General features: G+C 39.6%; 1 protein-coding gene across 1 annotated transcript in view; it reads right to left on the bottom strand.

Moving 5' to 3' along the window:
• grik3 (glutamate ionotropic receptor kainate type subunit 3) overlaps window positions 1-24,606 on the bottom strand; it is an 88,898-nt gene that overhangs the window by 10,534 nt on the left and 53,758 nt on the right. The window contains exons 6-12 of the mRNA XM_054620857.1: window positions 23,919-24,089; window positions 21,465-21,608; window positions 17,723-17,830; window positions 15,453-15,566; window positions 11,781-11,984; window positions 5,013-5,236; window positions 855-973 (exon numbers count right to left, since the gene is read on the bottom strand). Coding sequence (XP_054476832.1) covers window positions 855-973; window positions 5,013-5,236; window positions 11,781-11,984; window positions 15,453-15,566; window positions 17,723-17,830; window positions 21,465-21,608; window positions 23,919-24,089 — 1,084 coding nt within the window. The remainder of the gene's footprint in view (window positions 1-854; window positions 974-5,012; window positions 5,237-11,780; window positions 11,985-15,452; window positions 15,567-17,722; window positions 17,831-21,464; window positions 21,609-23,918; window positions 24,090-24,606) is intronic.

Below are 24,606 nucleotides of genomic sequence, written 5' to 3'. Positions count from 1 at the left end.
TTCACTACCAAGTCTGTTTGTAGCATTTTCTCTGCTCTACCTCAGCACACACAAGAGCAGAGCAGAGCAGTGTGCTGCTCTAGAAAGAAGAGCTTATAGTGAAAACACTGTTTAAGGTAGAATTAATAGACAAAAAAAACATTTATTTAGGATTTGTCAGGGACGTTGAAATATTCAGTGACAGTGGACAGGAACAAACCGACACATTCAAATAGCAGAGGAGCAGAATAGCTTGTTGAGCAGTGAAATGGCTCCAAATTAAACCCGTAATCAGTGATCGGATCGGACGATTCTGCTTCCAGCGATTGGTGGTTGGAAACAAAAATCAGTAGGGGAACACCCTTAAATCACAATGACATTTAACTGGTAGGCTACTTGTTGGACAGTTAAGCATGAGACATAGGAATTGTCTCTAGCACAGCGCTGAAAACATCACACCAGCCAACTCTACAATGGCTGACAGCTGGCATTTGTCAGACAAGGTTCCTCAACTTACCCTTTCCGTCCCAACACTCAGAAAGCTCTTGAGCAGGGCCAGCAACTGCCTTATGGGGAAATAAATGCTGCAATGTTTTCCATCCTTTCCTGACAATCTCTGACAAGTGCCTGGCACCTACTCTAACCTTTTTAAACAGCAGGTAGGTGACAACAGCCTTCCTTTGTCATGTAAGGCTGAGCTGTGCAGTTGTTCTTGACAGGTAAATGTCTTATGAAACAGTCACGGAATGGAAATCATGGAGCTTGTCAGTTAAAGAGGGAGAAAGAGAGAGAGCTAGCAGTGCATGGGGAAAGGGGGGAGGGGGGGTTTGACTGTATTGTTTCTGACAGGGAAGAGGATGTGTGCGCCGCCAAACCTTGTTGCATTAAGGAACCGACTCCAAACCAGAAGCTGTTGAGGAGGGTGAAGTTGTTCTCCACCACGTCAGATCCAGGGTTACAAGGATGGGCGTCATACCATTCATATGGGCTGAACCTGGGAACGAGAGAGGAAGTTGGAAAGTTTTTAACCTTTATATTTATGAGATCTAAAAAAGAAAAAAGAAAAGAAAATGTGTCTTATCCCTCTTGAACACCATTCCTTCCTCACGTAGAATCTCAAAAACTGAATCATATCAGCTTGAGAGCTATTCTGAGAGCTATTTTAGAGTTCCACATTTGGTTTGGAGAACCGGAACAACCGTATTGACGACTGCAGTAGAGCAGCAGCCCTACAGAGCAGTACAAGCATTAACTGATTCTTTGGGCCACTTGGCGGCAGCAGAACAAGCAGTAAACACAACCTTGACTAACACTATAATGCTGTTTTGGCAAACATGTTTGCAATTTGGATATGTATATATCCAGAAAACACAGAGCAATACTAGCATTTGTTTGGATTTCTGTTTGTGGCTACCTGATCGCGTCCAATATTCACTCTGTTTTGGTCTCCACCTACTCCTAAGACAAATATCCGTCTCTTTAGCTGCTACGTGCTCCGCTATGTGTTCATTAGTTAGTTGCTAATTTTGTTTGTCTGCCGTTTGGGGCTGGGCAATCAGCATTCAGATGTGTGATAAGAGCTTTTTCAATCAGAAAAACTGCCCTCTTCTGCTCTAAACAAAACTCATGAGAGCAGTTATGGTGAACCCGAGCATTTAAGCTGCAGGCCATATATACCAAAATAATGTGCTGGCATTAAAAAGCTCCATAATAGTGTGGGGAAGTGTAGAGTTGTGTGACAGTTTTCTGTGGGTTTATCACTATGTGCAACAGCTTTTAAAGCAAACAGTCTCTTGATCCATTGCTCATGTGACTTTACTTTTCACAATATGTTGGGAACAGAGGAATCACACAACCATACATTTTGAGTTGTTTATGTCCAGTAGTTTCACTGCTTTTATGAGGGTAGAAACTATTATCAAATGTCACATCAAAACATTTTTAAATCATCTGGTCATGATTTTGCCTCAGCTCAAACCGCCATATCTATTTCTTATTCAGTATATGTATGCTTTGTACTAAAGGTGACCAACAGGGGCTCAGAAATCACATTTTTCAGAGACTATAAAATCTATAAAAAACATGTAAATGTGAGGCATTATGACTCCACTGAAATCATAAAGCATGCATCTTTCCATATCTCTGCCATTTAGTTGAACACCTGCTGCAAGCCTTTCATTGCACAAGCCATTTTGAGAGGCAGATTCTGAGATGAAACATTATAAATGTCACTACTTTCCCCCCTTTTTAAAATGTATTCAAATAATGTGAAATCCTTTTTTGCCTCTTTACTCTACATTTGGATCATTTAGACTCCAGATTGAATCTCCCCAATATGTGTCATATCTGTTACTTTGATAAAAAATCTTGAAAAAACAGATAAGTAACTTAAATGGTCCACAACACTGGAACCCATGATGGTGAATCCTCAACTGAGTGGTTAGAATTCTCTGGAAAGATTTAATTGACTGAAATGTATATTGTTCAAGAGTTAGATACACTATAATCTAATTACATGCTGCAGATATATTTTCCATCTTGTCAGCAGTCTATTTTAATCAGACGCTGAACAGGACTGGATGGTTAATCATTAACGCCTCAAAAATAGAAATTTCCAGCCAAAGTATTCCTCATCCTTGTTAAGCAAGCAGACATTTTAACTGATGGACAATAATATGGGGATTTGTGTAAATGTTGTCATACCTAAGTTTAATTTATTGTGCATTAAAATTAAATACACTCTCTAGTGTTTTCATCTCAAAGTGTTTCTCTTAACATTCATGTCCCCTGAATAACATTTGCAGACATCAGAGAAGCCTTGGGCAGCTGTTGTACAAATGGTTCTCCCCACCATTCCAATTAATTCCTTCAGTCTCATTTTGTTTGACTTTAATGTTAAATGGAAAGCCATGGTCAAATAATATGTGATAGTGAAGAGGCAGGGAAATATGAGAGGCTTTCTGACTTAAGCAGGCAATAGATGAAGAAAAGGGCAATGTTCTTTTTCACGATTTTGAGTGGAATTTCTACACAGACAATTTACTAGTGGTGAGTCAATATCCCCGGTTCTCTGCTAATTTCTAAAAAGGCTGTGTCGGTAAGCACAGCCATAAGCTCGCTTTAGACTGAACGACCCTACACGAAACTGCCTGCTAAACAACCCTATTAGCTGTCTGCCAAGAGTGCAGCCCACACATACACTAGAGGAGGGGATCTGGAAACAGCTAGGTGTCCAAACATTACAAAAAGCCAAATATTATATTGAATGTGCACCTACTTAAGCCTTATGTAGCAACAGGTTATGTCATCCAATCATATGCAGTCTCAATTTATTTTTAGACCCCAATAACACTGTCATTTTTCTGTCCCATATTCATTATTTCATATGTAGCTATTCCCCATCAGTAGTAGTAGTATGTCCAGTGGCAAGATGTAAATAACCAATGAGATATCCTAAAAATAAGTCGCATGGATTATGGAAACACTAAGTGTTGCTCTTTCAGCCATTTTGAAATCTCATAGCAACATACTTGGATCCAAAAAGAGATTTGATGTTGTTTTGCTTTCATTATAAAAGCTAGACTTTCTACAACTATACAAGTCTAATTGCTTTTAATTTTGCTCCCTTTTATACAGTAAAACACTGTGACCTTTGAATATTTTTTGTTGTCGCTATTGGAAATGGTGGTAAAATCATAATTCCATCACTAAGAGAAAGAGTTATTTAACATCTGTACTAGCGAAGACAGAAGCTGAAACCAGGTCCCTGAGTTACTATGAGAGATAAGTATATACATGGAAAACCTTAACCATTACACACTTAGCGGACCTCAAATGTTCTTCCACGTCAACACGTTACAGAAATCTTCTAATCATTTTTCAGATGTGCTTCTCCAGGTTTTGAGTTATGGGTCGAATGAAAGAGGCGAAATATATTCCTGCTTTACGTCCTTTTAAATTATCTTTGGTTTTAAAAATATAGGCTGACTTATTTTACACGCCTTTCATCTCTAGCTTCAGACTAAAACGTACCTTTGGAAGGGTACATTGCAGCATAATTATTATGTAGCAGCATTGCTTTTGAAAGCCAAAGTGCTTTCTGCCAAACATTGTTGGTAATGCCTTGACATCTCTGTCCAGCATTTAAAGTGACCTACTTATTGTTCACCGCTGTCCGTTTTATGCTCACGCTATGCATTTTTAGGGATGCAGCAGCTCTCCAGCTTTCTAGGCTGGACTCCAATAAAAAAACTAATGCAACAATTTAAGATGATTTTGTACTTATGTGAAGCCACTCTCACAACAACGAATGAGGATAGAAGAGTGCAGCTGTTTGCTCTCAAGCCCCCGAACGCCTTTCGGTTCCCGCTTTTCTAGAACTTCCTCAAGCACCATTTTGCATGAAGAGCAGCAGGAAATACTCACAATGATACTAACAGGGTATTCATCATATTCATGAAAAAAACATATTCAAGTGAGATACTTTTCAGCCAATCAACTTTTCAGCCAATAAAGAGATCTCCAACCATAATAATTCTACGAGTTATAACTGCCAGGAATTACATTTTTTTATGTGAATGCTAATGATCAACTATAAATAGCTTCCACTGATGCAATTTCCCATCAGGTGTGTATGTATTTTCTCGTTGTACTGCTGAATATGATCATTACGTTATAATTTTTGTTTTTGCTTCAGCAAGTATTTCTTTATTTTAAACGATCATTTTAAAGTGCATCAAAAAGCTGCATTGCCAAGACAACACAGGAAACGAGACATTGCACACTGAATGGGACTTTGCAACTCTAAGTTTTTATTTTTATTCCTCCTCCCCACAGCTTGGCTGCAGAGAGCCCATGCAGACATAACTGCCTTCATCACTACCCGGCATCTAACACAGTATTAGAAACCTGCTGGTTCACTCGAATCTCAGCCTACGATGATATCAGAGTAAATTGCTATGTCTGTTCAGAGACCTCAAGGAGAAATGTATGAATGATGGATAGGACAAACAGCATGCAACTTGTGGACTTACCTGGCAATGACAAAGAGGACACAGCTAACACCCAGGTAGGCCAAGAGGATGTAGACCCAGATGTCAGGAGTCATGGGGTTCAGGAAGGAGAAGAAGCCGTTGTTGGTGGCATTGGGTTTGCGATACAGTATGCTGATGCCCATGCTCATGAAGGGCTTGGAGAAGTCGATTACCTTTTCACGCATGTAGGTGATGGTGAGAGGAGCCACTGCCAAGTCTGCTCTCTGTAGCGGAAAAACACAGAAAAAACATAGAGAATTGCTCTGATTCCTATTTTAATATTGGTCGTTTTTTTTGTGTTTTTTTTTTTTTTGGGCAAAGCTTGCAGCGTTGCTCTAAAGTTCACAATGTCTGTCTGTTGGTCCACCACTTTGGTCCGGATTGAAATACTGTATCGCACCAATGGAAATTGGTTTGGCAGTAGTTGTAAATCCCTAGAATATGAATTCTAATGACTTTGGTGAGCCCATGACTTTTCCTCTAGTCCAAACAAGAGATTGACCTTTGTTGCTTTGAGTAAAATGTCTCATGAAGTTTGGTACAGACATTCATGTCTCCCTCAGGAGGAATTTTGTTAACTTCTGTTACTTGTCATCTAGCAGCACGATCAGATTCAAATTCATTTTTTTCCAAGACTTTGGTTTATGGCCAAATACCGTCAAAACAAATGGCATTTCCATCAGCGTCAGCTTTTCTTTTAGTGCTAATTAGCCAACATTAACATCCTAACATGCTAAAAAGAGAAGGTGAAGGAGTTTAAACTATGTATACTGCATGCTAGCATTGTCACTATGAGCATGTTATTATGCAAACTCAAAAAATGTCCAAGCTATGTCCAAGCACTGTCTCACACATCCACTGTAGACTCTTCATCATGCTGTATCATTGATACTGTCAATTATTTATTGGGTAGATACAACAGGGCTACATATGGTTTGTCTTTCAACTAAAGTTTGGATACACATGATAACATATCCCAGTGGCATACTCTGTCGAATGTACAATGTGAATGTGAAATATATTTCTGTCTCTTTGATGATGCCATTCGCAGCGCTCCCATGTATTAGATGCAGTTCCATCTATGAAGCCATTATCTTGTGTCAATAGAATGACATATGACTCCTGCAGCATTATGCAATGGACAAGGCTGAGCATGACAAATAAGTTGCCGTCACTATTATATGTGTATGACTGCATATTCAGAAGGTTACCATTTAAATTTGCGGCCCCCACAACTCCCTTGCAACCCGGCTGGACAGGAGGTTAATGAAACCAGCTGCTGGGTTCACGCTCGGATAGCTCTTTCCTCCAAGAAACGGCACAGCTCACAAAGGGAGGCTTTCTTTTCCTCCTACATACTGAGCGGCAAGAACTGTACAGCGTTTTCACCAAATAAAATGAGATCTCATGTTTTTCTTGGGGTCAAAACCATTAGACCTGATTCCACAGGAGCTGAATCTGCTGGTTCCAGAAGCACACATAACTTTACTAAGAAGAAAAGACATGGAGCTGAATGATGGAGCTGTGTCCTGCATACTTCTTGTGATGAGTTGTACTGGATGGCATCTTATTTGTTTTTTAACACCTTAAAACTACTTAAAGGCTGTTCTTACCATACGTTTAACTTTCCCCTGTGGCTTAAACAACTCCTCCCCCAGATTCAAATGATAACTACCACATAGCAGTAAACAAAGGTCAAAAAGAAAACATTTACACTTTGTGTCAGGCACTGCGGACTGTGCACTCCTGTGGTCAGCACCGTGGTAGCTAAATACACGGTGGCCTCTGAAGAGATGGAAAGATGGGGAAAAACCGATGCATCCTGCAGTGCATCTGCTGTCTCCTTTAAACTATTCAAATTTGTACATCACATACTGGTCCCTCTGTTCTCTGCTGCCAACTGCAGCTTTGAACCAACCTGCCACTCAGCCGGAAGATCAACCAGCATGCGATTCCAAACATCCCTACGGTACGCTAATATACATGCCGCATGTCCTTGTTCTGCCCGCCGCTTAGGCACACAAACTGGGCACAATCAAGATTACCTGATAGTGCCCTGCTGCGTGCCACATGGCTCTGTGTTATCTGGGTTTGCAGATGGTGGGCTTAGTGGTGTTCTCCCTCCGGACCTCCTCACCTGATGAAATAGTTACAACGTACACGATCCGTGCCTCTCCAATCCATTGACTATACCCTGAACATACAGTGCCTGAGCATTATTACAGTGGGCTGTTTCTTATTCTGTGTTTTTCTGAATTGATAAACAGAAGAGGACATTAGTGCATTTGCTACAGTGCCAAACACACAGTAATTACATACTGCTTACAACCAAGGCTTTTTATCTCTTAGCAAACATTGACACACTGTGCTATACGGTCTGTATATGTATTTTACAGCTTGCAATCACAATGATTGTATAGAACTTGCATATAGGGATCCTGTGTTGCTCCCTTTCTTCTTTCTCAAACGTTTCAGAGCAGATTTTGCTTCAGTGGAATGTGGTGCAATTGCAGAAACAGACTTCGCTGAACTATGCAATGGTTGCCACAGATAACGGAGCGCAATTTTTGCTACACGGATGCCGAGGGAATGCAAAAAGGTCTGAATCGCCAGTTGAACGTGCATTTCCAAGACCCATGGTGATAAATGAATGCACAGCGTGACACTTCTGAGCACAACATTGTAGACATGCCTCTTATGGAATGCAGTCTGATATCATACTACACAAGGGGATAATGATGAAGCATATGCAATGCAATCAAGACACTGTTGCTTTGCATAAGCAGCGCATTCAGAGCATGGTGGCCTGGAACTGTGATTTACTTCGGGGGGCTTTGACAGGCGGGACAGACATGTTTGCTGTTGAGGCAGTTGAACTTTTTGCCCCTTGCAGCTACGGGTCAGCCACTCTCACCACCATGTCATCCTGTTGTCTCAGATCAAAATCAAAATCGCACTCGTCCATTCACTTGCGGTCACATGCATTCACATGCTTTCCTCAATTACTAAAGAAAATCCTTATATGAGCATAAAAAACAAAATATGTGTGTTGTAGCGGAATACAAATATTGTAGAGCAGCCTTTCAGTCAGCCCTAAATCTAGTCGACTAGTCATTCATAGATGATGTGGGTTGCCTACAAGCTTCCAGTGTATCTGTCGATGGAAAAGGGAATTGCCATGACAGAAACAAACGATGTGCTAAGCACGCTATTAACATTTGCATCACAGCATGATTAAAGTGATCATCAATTATGACTAAATCAAGTTTAACAAGGCCTGTTGCATCATTTAGCACCTTCCAAACAATGCCCTTTGGCACCGCAGTGAGCTTTGTGACTACACTTAGGAAAATAAAGGCCGTCTGTTACACAATGCTCAATCGTTGCACTTGACAACATTGCGGTTTCTCGTACGCAGCAGTTACATGGGGAGAAAACCGCATTCTAGTATTATATGCATCCAAAATATAGGAAAACACATTCTCCTACAGAGCTTTGCTCTATTTCTGTCACATCAACTTCTGGTGTGACATACCTTGATGAACTACAGTAAAGAGATGAATGAAGGCCTCATCTGATTTTAATAAACCCCTAGGTCAGTTAATTTTGTAATGCAACTATGAATGTTTAAATTACTTGCAAAAACAGAGATACAGGAAGACATACAGATAGGAAGGTAGGGGTGGATACAGTTAACAATATATGAAATACTAAAATAGAGCCATTGACTGTAGATGTGCATGAGGAGGAAGATGTTTGGTGAATATATTCGTGGAAAGATGCTGTGTGTAGTTTGGGCATAAAAGTATTTGAGGCATTTGTTGTATTATCAACAGTGATAATAGAAACAAAAGGACTGACGGTAGAAACTGAAGACAATTTGTGGATGAATGAGTCAATAAATAAATAGAAATGAACGAGGCGAGAAAGACATTTCAAGTAAATCATTATGTCACAGTAATAACATTTTAATACTTTTCATTGAACTGTTCAAATTGTGGTTTTTGTACGGCTTTTGTAGAGTTTTCTTCCAGCGTTACCTGTTATGTTAAAAGATTTAATCACTGTGAAATGGTCAGTTGGCTTCTGTTTTTCCAGTTTTTTCAAGAAAAGTTTTCTTGGGAATAGTTAGATGATACCAGTAGAGATGATGTGATTTGTTTATGTGATTTATTTATGTGCTGATAGCATGAATGCATGAGTCTTGTGGTTAGCACAGTTTTATCAGCTCAAACCAACCGCTTTCCCCAGTTGTCACGCTGTGACCCTTTTTAAGGTAAACACACTGATCCTCCGTAAACAAGTCATACATCTAATCTGTCTGTATAACAATGAGGGTGCAATAGGATTTTAAGAAGTTATTAGAAATAAGTTATGAATACAAATTGAACAGATAAAAACTGACAGCAGCAGCCTTTTCCTTTCTTTATCTCTTTGTATATGGTGTGCACAATAAATGCAATTCATGCATACAATATCTTTCATAAATTGTATTTTGTACAAGATATATATATATATATATATATATCATTATAAAATAGTTATATATATATGACAGAAAAAAACAGAAACTACAAATTTATATATATACAGTACCAGTCAAAAGTTTGGACACACCTTCTCATTCAACTACTTTGAAAAATCTAAAACATATTCTGGTTTGTTGACCATTTGTTTGTTTACCACATAATTCCATATGTGTTCCTTCATAGTTTGGATGTCTTAAATATTAATCTACAATGTAGAAAAAATAAAAAATAAAAATAAAGAAAAACCATTGAATGAGAAGGTGTGTCCAAACTTTTGACTGGTACTGTATATAGAAGAAAATAGCATTTTAAAGTACATTTTCTTGTGAGAGTTGGGAAGAAATACAGAAATGATTAGTCCAAACTTTTGACTGGTACTGTATATAGAAGAAAATAGCATTTTAAAGTACATTTTCTTGTGAGAGTTGGGAAGAAATACAGAAATGATTAGCTTGTTGACGGAGATGCAGCAGTTTGAGGTCTACTCCCAGGGAATCTGCAGCCATATTGGCCTCTCATATCATTCCAGGGTCAGATCTCTTGAGCTTGAGTTAATGTTTATGTTTCAGGTCTGCTGAATCACGGATCAGCTTATCCATACCGACAGGGGTAAGAAAAGCACCAGACCACAAAATAGAACCCACTAAAAATCCACAAAGCAGACGTCATGCACCCTTGGTCATGCGATAAGGAGCAGTAAAAGCAATAAATAGCAGTATAGATTCTAATCTTCACCTCTGCTGCTATTCACAAAGGCAATAAACCCTCCTAAAAAAAGCTAAAATATATGTATATAATATATATATCTATATAAGTACATTCTAAAAATGATTCCTTAAATGCATTTTCAGCTCTATATTTCTGCTGATTGATTATTTCTCTTGTGTAATACACGTTTGTGTGTCCTCCAGTTTCCGGTCATGTTTACAGTAAACTCAGTCTAGACGTCTCTGTCATAACCAAATGTTACATCTTCACAAAACACATGTAGACCATATGTCACCAACAATAACAGCAAAAACACTACTTTTTTTTCTATTGTGCTGCAAGATAATTAACTTTCTGTGACCACCTGCAAAATCTCCTTTTAAACCAACAACAGACTTGTACAGTGAGTTTATGTGCTGTTTAACAATGGAGTCATGCATCTCGATATCCCGCCAGGATTCTCTACCTTTAGTAATCCATTTGTTCCCCTCAAGGTTATTGTTATTAACATGGATCTAGCAAAAAGCTTGGATGGAGAAATAAAGTGCTGCAGTGGGAGCCCACCTTTCCCAACCCTTTCAGCACCAAGCCATTGACTCCTGCCATACGATTCCCTGCACTAAATGCCACTTAAGCTATTACAAGTTTTCAGCTGAGTACAGCGCTGACCCGATGGGGCTGAGGACAAAGCGAGAGCACTGACAGGGACACTTATGAAATGCCAGCGGAGAATTGCCACCATCACTTCGGTGTGAGGCTGTTTCAGCAAGATGATTGCCGGCGTGGTTTCCTGCATCCTTACAATGTATGCCGGATCACATGCTCATCCTGGATCTCTGGCTTATCCAGCTAAAGGAAGTGGTTTGCCTCACTGAATGACATCAACACACTTGTAACTTTTAGGCAACCTTGACATAATTGTGCCATAAATGTAACTGACAGCTTTGCAGGCTCTTCCTGACTTGTCTTCAATCATAACTATATCACTGCCCACACAGAGGACATAACCTTCAATTTAGTTCAATGGCATGCTTTTGTAAGTTTGCATGGTGATGTAAAACATTTTTACGGCGTGTGAAGCTACATAATTTTAGATGAGATGCAGCACATCATGAAGGAATGGTTTGACATTTTGGGAAATACGTTCATACGCTTTCTTGCTAAGAGTTAGATAAGAAGATTTATACCCTCTCTCGTGTTCGCACAATAAATCTGAAGCTGAGGCCAGCAGTCGATAAGATTAATCTTAGCAAAAAGACTGTAAACATGTGCCTGGTAATGGTAACAAAACCACCAGCACCTCTGAAGCACTAATTAACACGATAGCGCATTTGTATAATCATAACAAAACAAAAAATTGCGTTTTTGGTATCCTGGACTATTCCTTGGCTGAGAGTAGTATCTTCTTGGAGTTGCCTGGCAACTGCAAAGCTTGCAACTTGGCAAGAAAGCAAATGGGGCATATTCCACAAAATGTCCAACTGTTCCTTTAAGGAAAAATGGGAAGCAGACAACATGAAGTACAACTTACATGCTCTATAAGTTCCCTGATCATGCCGTTCCACTGGCCCTTGTCGTCCTGGGAGCCGTATCTCCCATCAGGCACCAGACGGATCTCATACGTGAAGCCCAGGACGGTGGCCAGCTCTTTGAGCAAGTCGACGCAGTATCCTTCGAAGCGGTCGTTCCCAACCAACGCCTTGTCAGACTTCTTAAGCATGACGTATGGCTCCTCCTGCACAGACCCAAAAGATCAAATGAAAAGCAATGTTGAGGTCAGCTTTTTCAATTTGTTTCAGCACATGCACTTAATTGAAGCAAAGTGATCTGAGCTGATGAGTCGCTGTTGCATTTAACAGGCAGTGACAGCAGATTCAAGTTCAGCTTGCGGGTACAGGGAGTGTTTAAATATGAAAGACGGCTACCTTTTTCTTACACTGATGTATTAAAGGCAGGAGAACCGAGCTAATTTAAGTCTGTAATGTAAAGTGTAATGCACAATAAATTAATGTTTATACTATCAATGTGCCTGTGGTGTTGAGCTAACTAAACCTACTCTCCCCCTCACTGCTGTGTGTTGACCTATATAGCTGGTGTACAGGTCGTTTTCGTTTTATGGTCAGGTAGCTGACACTCTTTACTGGCCTGTAATATCCTGCCTGGCTGCTCATAATTTGGGCTGTATAAAAGCTTGATTAGGAACAGAATGCCGCAGTGAAATGGAACATGCCCACGAACGTTGCCTTCGTCAACTGACACCAATCTCCAGGGGAGACCAACGGAGATGATGCCTGCAGTGACAATGACTGACACAGAATAGCTCATAAATGAGTTACTTTATTTAGTGCCTGTTACCATTTCCCTGCCTGATAAACTTGCAAGTCCCGCTGTGCATTTCAAAACATGTTGGTTCATGTATGCAAGGGCTGTAATACAATTTACAGCCTCCAATAGCCAGGTGCATAATTTAAAAACTGGGATCAGTAGCAGCATAATTGATTCTTTGGTGAAGGTGACCCTTGCTTGGTGTTTTTTTCTTTTTAACTGCAGCTTGTGTGGCACTAAGTAAAAAGATATAGTCAAAGAGGAGAAAATAGGCAGTAACAGCATTTGGTTTTGCTCATGGATTGGTATTTCATGGAGTAAGTGGAGGTGATGAGGGTGGAGGTGGGGGCAATGGAAATAAAACATCATGTGCTGGTAGCATGAGGACACAGATGCACTGTTTGTTGAGCTCAGTTGATTGCAAAGAACAGTTTAAAACTAGCATTAAGCAGGGCATCATTTATTCTGTAAATTCTAACAAAATAAAATGCAGAGAAATAAATGCTTAAATGATAAACATCTTTAATGTTTCCTATCAAAATATGAAGCCACTTGGACATCACAATTAGGATGGCGTCTTAAATAAATAATAAGATATGAATACTTGATGACAATGCATTTAGGGAGCAAGTGCTTAGCCACAAACTTTGCTCAAGTTGTCCAATTAGCTTGATCAAAAAGTTTGCATGTTAAGGGAAAAAGTCATTACCATCTGTTTCTAGCCTTGGAATTTTTGCTATTCCCCAAGGTTTGGACTCAAATCAAAGTGTTTATACCAGTTCTACCCTCACAGTCGCAGCATGGGCGTGCATAACAGAACGAGGAGGGAGGTGGGCTTGCACGGAGACATTACAGGCAATGGAGTGCAAACAATTAATGTAAGAGGGAAAACACATTAAGTGCCTTAATCTCCTCCAGAAAGTTATCACTATAAAGCTGTCAGACGTCTTGTTCATGCATCGCTGGAATCAGTTTGATGCAATGTCATTACATTGGGAGGGGGATTGATATTAAAGTTGAAACTCACTTCGGCAAATTGAAAGTAGGCAATTTTTATCATCTTAAACTAATGAATCCCAACGAAATAGCAAATGTCAAAAATGCTCAAATGCACTTCAAGATAAAAAAAATGATCAAACATTTTAGATAACTTGAAACACATTTGCATTAACACCACTTTAACTGCTTCACACAATCAGCCAATGCTGGCATTTCCTAGAGCAGTAGTTCAACATTACACCACTTAAATCCTTGTCCGATTTCTCCTCTTTGAGACAGAATTAACATAGATTGGACCCGATAGGCATTAATTATGTTGACCTCGCTTGTCATAATTACAGCCTTGTGGTCCAATATAGGCATAATGATGGTGTTTATCATTGCAGCTTGTATATCTATCCTAAAAAGGTGCAGGAGGGGCAGCATATGTGTCAGCACCTCCCTGGTAGCTCCATAAAGACCCCAACTTCCAGTGACAGCGTTAAGTACATACAACCAGGGATCAAATGAATGCGATGGGGAGCTGGGGGAGGGTTCACCTTGTTCTTTCTATCTGCACATGTAATTATTGCGTTCTCAGGAACTGTTCATTCTCGGTAACTGTCTATTACTTTGTTTTTTGTGTGCCCCAGGCCTCATTTAACATGCTCATGATGTGACTTTAAAATCTAGTCTGAATCACTGATAATTGAAGTTCCTGCTACTAAAGCTGTAAAGCTTCCCCTTCTTGCACAGCATACTTATGCAGTTTATAATGATGGTCGCGGATTCAATTTTTGAAATTCTTTGTTTTTTCAAACAATGAGCCCTTGGTTTTAGACAAAAGCAGACTTCGCTTGCTAGCTAATTAAGCTCACGTTAGCTCCATGAGGTGGTTGAAAGCTCTGTCTTCTTTAACTTGTTTTCAAAAACCCTCAGAGCTCTGTAAAAAGTTTCTGGAAGGGCCAGTGTGCCTTTTGGGGGATTTATTAGCAGAAATAGAATATAATATTCATATCTTTGTTTTCATTAGTGTATGTAGTCACCTGAAACTAAGAATCCTGTTTTTCTCTAGCTTAGAATGAGCCCTTCATATCTAAAAATGGAGCGGTTCCTCTTCACAAGCACCGCCATGTTTCTAGAGTTGCCCAGAACGGACAAACCAAAACACTGACTCTGGCAAGAGCCTTCTGTGTTTTGGTGTTACCTGAAGGCCACCATAGTACTCCAACATACTTCAAAAACTGCATTTTGAGCTGCAGAGTGCAAAACCATGGTACCACGAGATGCCGCCTAAGTAGCGTTATTAATGTAATTATTGTAAATATTGCAACAAGGCAAACAGCATTACAACAGTTTTGCACTTGGCGGGTCAGGTTACTGCAGTCTTTGAAGAGGAGGAGAGATCAGAGGGGTATTCAGTTGGTTGCAATCTGCAACCACACCGCTAGATGCCACAAGATACACAAGATGGCTACAAACATGCTGAAAAGCTGAATATCACACACACGAAAATAATGGCAGTTTAGAAATAGTTAGTCTTTTTTGGGCTATTTAGAATTGTGCTGTATACCTTATATATTTACGTATTCTTATTTCACTTTTAAAGAAACAAGAAATAAAAGGAGTAGAAGGTAAATAAATAGTTTGACTAAACTCTTAAATAGTGTCCTACCCATAGTGGGGAAACTCGTAATCTAGCCATGTAAATGACTGAATGTAAATTGAGTGCACTACTTACAAATGCTGCAATACCTATAGAATAAAACATGGATAATGCTAGGAAGAGCTAAATATAAGACCTTGCTGTACAGCTTGAATTTCATTTCTCGTGTTACCTGAAGGAAAACAGAGGAGACATGAAGGTTGGATATCTTGGATAGCTACACAGGCGACCTACCAGGATGGTGGTGATGACGAGGGAGCGGTTAGCTAGGGAATCAGTGATGTTCATCCCTTTTCGCTTCGGCACTTCTGTGATGTTAAGACCTCCCGACACACTCCACTTCCCCACCTGCGGAAGATGAAAAGCATGTAGCTAAGTGTTCTGTGTCTGTTGGTGTGCTCTGACCCCGGCAGAGTCCCCCTCTAACCAGTCTCTCACATTAGTGCCAGGTTGAACACATCTCCAGCAGCATTAGATGATTGGCTGAGTCACCTTTAAATCAGCAAGCAGGGTTGTTTTTGGAAGCAGGGGGTAATAAGGTGTATGTCTTGAAAGAAATCAGGCTTGATGGGCAAATCAAATAAACCAGAATTATTTGATGAATTGTATGTGAAAACAAAATACTGTAGATTGCAATGAGATCAAAAATAGAGAGACAATTTTGTCAACTGAATCATCTTCCCTCATCTTCAAACTAATCTGTGCCACTTATTCATGCAAATGTATGCATATTTTACATGAATCATGCAAATAATGATATATTCTATATATGGACATAGATACATATATTATTGGTTTCTAATGTGGTTTTAAAGTGCATAAAAAAGAAATATAAGGCTAAAAAAGTGGGCTAAAACAAGTAGAACATTATAAAAAATAGCAAATATTGCAAAAAAGTGACAGTTAATTTGAATCAAGGTACGGCATGGGACTGCAGGTTGGATTACACAGTAAAAGTAATTTTGCTCCGCAGTCGCAGTGAGATAAGCCAATAGATTTGAAGAAATAAAGGGATTTATACATGCGAGAAGCCCTCAGGCAAAAAAGCTCTGCATATTGTACGGACACACTCTGGAACATATCGTTAGCACAAATAGTCCCGTGGCTGTCGGTAACAATCTCTGTTTGCAAATCGAGCCCTCCATCAAACCCTCCTCCTATCCCTACTGCTTTCTTTAATACTACAGACACAGTTTTTAATATTCACTGGGGTTTGTGTGCTTGACGTGGATCCATTTGAAGACATACACCCTCCCACCAAAATGCACGAAAAAATGTCTGTTAATGTCCTCTCTGCCTAATCCAGAGAGAGGCATGTGCTCTAATTTGAAAAGCACATCAGTTACAGCATGTCACACAACCAAAGAGGACTCCAGGAGAAAGATTTAAAAATATCTCCGAATGCTTTCTGCTTTGCAAAAATTCTCTTCTAATTGTCCCCAATTACAATTATCTCCATTCATTAAACATGATTAGCCCAATATCTAATGCAAAAGTTATTTACCCATCCAAACACATGGCGAGCATTACATTTATTTCACCCTTCTGAGCATGTTGGCGTTGAGAACCTGTTCATAATTCCAGCACAAGCTCAAACTTGGGCTAATATTCAATTACAATGGATTAGTTGAGAAAAGTCCACATCTTAACCGGCTCAAACAGTTAAAGCCGATTCCACGGATATACAAGAGAGAAAAAATCCTCAGCACGCTGCTGGATCAACGCTAACATGCTCAAGCTTGGGATTTGTCAAAGACACAATGAGAAGATGTTAATGTGGCATCAAATACTTTTCCAAGATGACTGTGCTTCAACTTAATTGACCACACGCAGGACAAGATGCCAGTGAAAAAGAGAAGAAGAAGAATTTCAAAGCAGCACTTTTCTTTTGCTCTACTCTTGAACAGAAGGGTTACATGCTGAAAAGCCGCTGCTATTTTATACCGTGGAGCCTTCAGGGAGTACTTGAGGAAGTCATAATGGGACTTATCCCTATTTGATGTATTCATAATGTATGAAAGCCCTCTAGTAGAGAAAAGCTGTTATAGTCCAGGGGGTACTTTGCCTTCCACTATAATAAAATAAGTTCTACATTACCAACCTTTTAGTTCATTTTTTTGTAAAACATGTTTATACAGCTCATTAACACCAAACATACATTTTGGGCATCACCTCAAATTATCATTAAGAGAGGCTGCAATTAACACCCTAATGTGTACCCTAATCCAATTTGCTTTATGATCCACTAACTTATGCTTATGTTGAAACAGCCAATTTGCTTCCTTGTTAGGAGGTAAATGATACTGTCAAATTTGCATTATTTGTTCCACATCAAGAGGAAAATCTGAAATGAAATTTGTGGAATCAATAACCCATTAAATTGTTTTTTTTTTATGGTATATTCATCACAGAAGTTCAACTTTCTTTTACACTGCATGCGGTTAAACATTGCTGCTGTGCCTTATTTCCATCTCACCCAAAAAATGCAAGAGACAAAAATGTACCTTTTCAAGTCCCTCCTCCTTCAAACTGATGATATCCAGGTCGAAGTCTGTACGTAGACCACTTGTCTTGTTGAATGACAGTCTCCCCGTCAAACCATCCCAGTGGGACTGAAAGATAATACATCTACATTGTTATACTCATTCAAGCACATTCATGTAGTAAGTTTAACATAACAAGCCTTGTTAAGGTAATGTAGAGTACTGCACAAAAGAGTCTAAATATGTACAATCTGATGCAATCAATACATTTGGTGGACTTATAATGTCTAATTGTTACCCAATCAGATCTTATAATAGATGCTGATTCATCCAAGCGTTGAGGCTGTAGTTTACATCACATTGCATTATATAATGTGCCTACTATTGTGTCACACCTACTGCCTACAACAAAGTATTTGGTAAATATTACAATATGAAAAAAATAATTAACAAATAAGCAGAGAGAAATGTACAACGGCTATCAACAAAGCACAACAAACTACAACACCCACTAACTTATCACTCACTAGATCAAAAGTACAAACGCAAACCGTACAGGTCGCGTTTCCTTTTTTTAATTACATTTTACATCTCAACGCCTCCAACGAGTTTTCCCTCCAGACTACGGAGTTAATTAACAACCACCTCCTTTTGCTTGATTCCCCATGGGGAAGTTGGGGAGGGTGTGTGTGTGGGGGGGAGTTGGGGTGGACACATAACTGCCCCTCCTCTATTACAATTATCTGATACCCACCAGCTCTTCTCAAACTTTTGCTAATGGAGATACCCATCTTTAAGCACTAAAGTCTCTTACCTGTATCTGATTTGTACAGTTGTGGGGGGAATCCTGTTTTAAAATGTCATGCCAAGGTTGATTTTTCTAGCTTACTCTTTTACTCTGTTTGTCTCTTGTGATCTTTCTGCATAAACAGATTTGTAGTTGTCTAGCGGTGACACAGTCTGTGATGCAGGCACGAGATCTCAGTTTACTTTTGGTACAAGAGAGTAATCAGTCCTTGTGTGTCGAGTTGCTACGCTTTTATGATTTAAAAAAAATCCAAACTGTCACAACCCTGCAGGCTGTAGCTCTCTTTTGTCTTTATTGTAGCTTGCCAGAATGTGTTTTGAGAAGATCGAAGCTTCAAGGAGAAATTTGTGGCACTCTCCTTTTTCAAACCCCCTCATACCTCATTCCATCTGGCCTATCGCCACCGAGGTGGGTGGCATGTTCAAACAGCTCTAATTCAGAGAGTGACATAAATGCCTCAGCCACATCACATCCGAAGGGCCAAGTCGACCTTCAGAACATGTCGGACGCCTGTCTAGAAGAGAGTGTAAATCAGGCCTGAGTATGTGTTTTTATAGCCCGAACGCTACAGTGCGTTTGTATAGGGACAATGCAATACTGTTTCACTGGCTTAAGTCATTATTACAACAGGTCCCCATAGCTGCTCTTGGTGCAGCTTGTTGGGATAGCTAACAATGCTCACTGTTTCAACTGACCTCATGCACCACACAAGACATTGTTTGTTGTGCATTGTAATGGTATAGGCGATACTGTGTTTGAACATTTGGCAGGCAAGCAGGACGTGCTGCTACAATTCATACACAAACAATAGTTTTCATGGATGGTGTGCCAGTTGGCGATGTGAAGCTGAGAAACATAATAATATGGGGCATCTGATTCCAGAGCACAATTTTACGCTTAACACAATACATTCTTGGTATGATAGGAATGGTTGAAAACAGCTACATCATGAGTGGAAGGATTTTGCATTTTCTCAGCTTCCAGCATACTCACAATAACAATGCAGCATAGTTTTCTTTGTTGATAAGTTGTTAGAAATCGGATGGTTACACATTGTAACTCTACTTCTAAAATGACAAACAACAGGCCTCTATAATGTAGGCATGACCCCAAAACGACCTACTGAACATCAGATTACATGTACTTTCAATTCATCGTCTATTTTCCAGTTTTACTAATTACTTCAGAAGCTAAAGCAGCAGGAAGCGCTTGTTTTAGAGCTCCAGCTGTATTTATAGAGCCAGGGTTACGATGGCTTCACACAGGTTTATCTATCTAACTGGCCTCTATAAACTAAAGGGGCAATGCATGATAGCTGTCAACTTGACTCTCTCGAGTTGCCAAGTGAGACTGCTTTAGAAACACAACTAATGAAACTATAGATAGCTGTGGGCAAAAGCCAACACTGGTCTTAGTGTGCTGCCCTGGAAAAACAACAATCACCAGTCTTAAAACCTGACAGTTCCCTTTTTAGTGCAATGCACTGACCTCAAGAAAGTCCTGAATACACACAGACTGTCATCCTTGCTCCTAAATAGTGATGGGGAGGGTTCAAAACATCTATCCTACCCCTGCTATCTTTGCTGCTCAAGAAGAAATTGTTGGTCCCTGTCTTTGAAAACCAGTGGAGTGAACAAGCCTGCTGCCACTATGGAGGTTCAGCGTTTGCTCTCTCAGGGACGATGTATGGCCTGCTGGTGAAGGAAAGCCGTGGAGGAGCCATTAGCGGTGGCCATTTCAAACCTTCCCTCTTCCCTCCCCATACTTTGTTTTAAAGCAGATACTTCGTGTGACACAAAAGGTTGTACTTGAACAAGCAAAGGGCCCTACACACACACTATGTGCACCTGGGTTGAAGGTACAGGTCATCGGACCTACAGTATGTGAAAGACACTGCTTACCCCCTTCTCTCTCCCCTTTCTGATTTAAGTAAAACTGCAGGCCAGGCAATGACACAGTATGATAAAGTTAAGATTTTACTTTTTAAAGTCTTTATCATCTCGATGGAAAGGGGTATGGTCATGCTATGATTAGGGGAATAGGGCTCAGGAGATCTATGACCACAGTCTCATTGTCGTCACAGTAAAGCTCAAGACAAATCATCACTGGTAAATAAGCCAAAAAGCATGCTTGGTACTAGTCGCAAAGGCCGGCAGGATGCTTAGCACGGAGGCACCTAAACCAGCAGCAAAGACCTAGCCTGTGCAGGATCCAATCTTTGGACAAAGCCATGGGTACTGAACAGAAGTTGCCAGCCATTTTGCTAATGATAAGTGCATGAGGAAAGAGGTTTAGCTCTGCCCTTTTATATGGACAGCCCCCCCATAGCCATCATTCTGATTGCTCTGTGGGTATATGCAAATGTATTGGGCAGTTACCCCAGATGAGGGATTCCGGTTAGAGGGCGAAGCCTCGGTAAAATACAGTAGATCCAGGAGGTCACTGCTTTAATTTTGAGATAATAGCGGCGATTATAAAAGGGGAAAAACAAATGGAATTCGTACCGTTTATAAACCACACCCAGGACAAATAAAAAATATATATATTTTGTTGTTTGAACAAATCAAGATACAAATAGTAGCATCTCTGCACACCCTTAATCTGCCATTTTGCACAGGCTTGTTTGTGTATTCTGAGGCCCTGTCAGACTCTCATGTTAGATTAAATAAAAGCCGACTGCACAAGTTGTGCTTTCAAAAGGTTACAGTACGTGCTTTTCTGGAAAATAGGTTATGAATACAGGAGATTTATAAAGCTGACAATAATACTACTTTGATGTGTCTATCAAGGCTTGGTTTGCTTTCTGTGTGTATATGATTGATTTCCCGGGTAAATATCCAAAGTCCCAAATGACTACACGGTCCACAATCCACTGCTATTGTCATGTTCACCTCTCAATCATTGTGCTCTAATATCAATAATCAAATAACAACAGGCCAAAGATGTCCCCATCACCTCTTTGATGAAACTCATGAAGCGCCCTCCAAATCTCCAAGGTTTGTGGCGGTGGCACTGCAGCGAGTTTACCGTCATCTGTGGAGCGTGCTGGTACGAGACGGATACAATGTGGACTGCATCATAGGTCAGAGCCGCATCTGTCTGGAATAAGGGGTGAACATTAATTCAGCTGATGCCTGTGGAAAGACATGAAAAATAGTTTTTCTACCTTCAAACTAATCTTCACACTGATGTGGATAGATCCAAAGGAAGTCTGACAGGATATCATTTTTTTTTTTAGTGCAGACATTTCACTTTCAGATCAATTATATACTTTATAACCTGACAATAGTTGTTCATTTTATAACATGACAGAGTCAGACTGTCTTTTAAGACGTACTTTATACTATAAACGTTTAAAATGAATTCACAGACATTAATTTAGAATTAAAATTATATAAATATCTATTGTGTTTCTCAACTGATCATTCAGTATAGTATAGTGTTGTTTTTGTCTTGAATACATAACTGACATATGCCATTCACACCTTCAGACAACATCAGTTATTTGGACTTAGTTGCTGTATGCTTTTAACCTGCGTACAGCAACATCTGTTAATCAATTTAAAAGCAGGTTAACAATCCTTTGCGTTTGAACTTGTGGTGATGCATTTTGGACAACAGACCTTTACAAACTAAAATTCCAGGATAATGAAGGGAAAGAGGGAAATTAAATGATTATTGTGTAATATCAAATCAATGAGAAATGCATGTTTGGTGGACATTTGACACCTAAATAAGAATATTTTGATCCCTTTAATTGCCTAATTAAATATGGTCTATGTTTATAAAATCTTAGACCTACAACACAAATTAGACAGCATGTAAAAAAATATTAACCATTAATTTCCGACTATACATCTTTTTATTGTCAACACAACTGCTACATAATCTGTTGAGTTCTCCACCAGAACAGCCTGTAGGTAATGGTAGGAGTTCAACGAGGACTGGATGCCTTCCATAAAGATCCTTCTGTCTTGATGGCATAATTACATTCCTGCAGATTTGTTGGTGGCATATCCATGTCCTGTCTCATCCCAAACGGGTTGTAGTGAGTTTAATATCTGGACTGTGTGGCCATTGGAGTAAGCCAAAGTCCCTATCATTTTCCTAGAAACATACTGAGACAATGGTGCATTATGCATTACAAACGATCCATTTGGAAAAAGATTGGCTGTGAAGGGAGAATGGCGTGTCCGAGGGATAATTGGTGCGTAAGGGCTTAATGAATGTTCTCCACAGCATTATATCACCCCCCTCTGTACCGTTGAAAGTGTAAAAGATAACCCAGTGGATATTCTTGCCAATATCTGACCCTTCCATCGGCAAGCCTGAAAAGAACCGGTAATATTCCTCTGACAAGATTGCCATTTTCTTCATCTTCAGTAATTTAGGTGGCAGAGTACATCAGTGAACTTTTAACTCTTTGTTTTCTAAAAAAAAAAAAGGCCTCTCAGATCTGCTTGGTTAGGCCTGCTAGCAGTTGACGTGTGATGGAGCGTTTGCTGTGTAGGTACCTGAGCTTTGGAACAGTCTATCAGTTAGTATTCGTTCTGCCGCCTCTATTTCTGTTTTAAATCCTGTCAGAGGAGACATTTTTACAGACTTGCCCTTTTGGCAGGAAAACTAGTCTCATTTATTTACTTACATAATGTAGCTCCGCTGTGCACCTGGTTTACAGTTTATTTTAATAGTTTCTCTTGTTTATACCTTTTGAATGACTTACTTGTAATTTTATTTTGTACAGTATTTTAACTGTTTGCTTATATTGTGCTCTTCTTTAGTTTTTCTTTCTATATTTGTGATTGTTTTCCTCTTATTATGCTGTCCATGGGGTGTAAAGCTTGTTCTTTCTGAGACCTCTTGCATAAATGGTTCATACCTTGCAGACATTTGCTCTGTGTAAGCTTGACCAGTTTTAGTCTTCTAACCTCTCTAATCAACAAGAAGCGTGACTAAATAGGAGGCCTTTGGGGTGCACACAATTCCAAGACAATAGCTGTTTATTAAGAGGCTGGAACCACTCAGTATGGTACGAATAGTCAAACCACTTTTAAAATCATTTAAAATATGCATCTTCCCCATTCAACATTTAGTTGAACTGTATCTGAACCTCTCAAATCTGATTTTCACACATCTTTTTTCTTTCGCACGTGAACCACAGCCTGAAAGAGCCAACTGTTTGTATACTTCAGAACGTGTAGCTAATAAAGTGGTTACTTTAAATATTGATAGTAATTGCTGAGGGAAAAGAGTTTTGTATGGTTTGCTGTTAAGGTTAAAGCCATTTCTTACCATGGGCCAAAGCCATGATAGATAGATAAGACTGACAGATAGATAGATGCGGTGGTCCCTTTATATTGACATTTTTGTGAGTGACTTTAGATGGAACACAGAAGTAATAAAACATACCGTCATGATGCCCTCCAGCAGGCCTGAGTCAGGTTTAGGTGGAATCTGCCTTTCCATCGACCATTTCTCCACAATGGATGCCACCTGGGGATTATCCACGTTGAGGATGCGGAAGCCGGTCATGTTGACACCACAGAAGCGATACGGCTCCAGGTCAATGGCCATCAGGTCCTTTTGAGAGACAACAGTAATGAAGGACAGATTCACATTTAGTCTGCCAGCATCGAGCATCCTTGTTTTAAGTATTCATCCTGCATGCTTTCTGCTCACATGAAAAGAGAATGACGCAGCTGCTGATTAAAGCGGTGCTATATTAAGACCAAATAGAGTTAAAGGGAGGAGAAACACAGTAGTTTTCAATGTCAAATCAGGGGATTTTAGCATGGTGTCTGGAAGCCTGTCTGTGCAATAAATGAAATATAAAAGGGCTCTGGTGGCAGAGTCGCTTTTTCTGCTGGCAAACCCTTTTAGAATTGACAAATTGTTATTGTTTTTGTTCCTACATGATAATGAATTACACTGCACAAACTACAAGCTTGTGATATATTTTGTCTTACTTAATCATGTTCATGTTAGGGAATCTTTATAGGTGTAAATTTCTTATTTGGGAGTAATTATTGTTTGTAGCTCAGACACAATAAAGAACAAGAATAAAAAGAAAAACAAATTCTGTTGGATCATATTAATA

The sequence above is a fragment of the Anoplopoma fimbria genome, chromosome 20 (assembly GCF_027596085.1).
Source record: "Anoplopoma fimbria isolate UVic2021 breed Golden Eagle Sablefish chromosome 20, Afim_UVic_2022, whole genome shotgun sequence".
Taxonomy (NCBI): Eukaryota; Metazoa; Chordata; class Actinopteri; order Perciformes; family Anoplopomatidae; genus Anoplopoma; species Anoplopoma fimbria.
The sequence above is the reverse complement of the archived record's forward strand: the minus strand, read 5'-3'. Positions and strand labels throughout refer to the sequence as shown.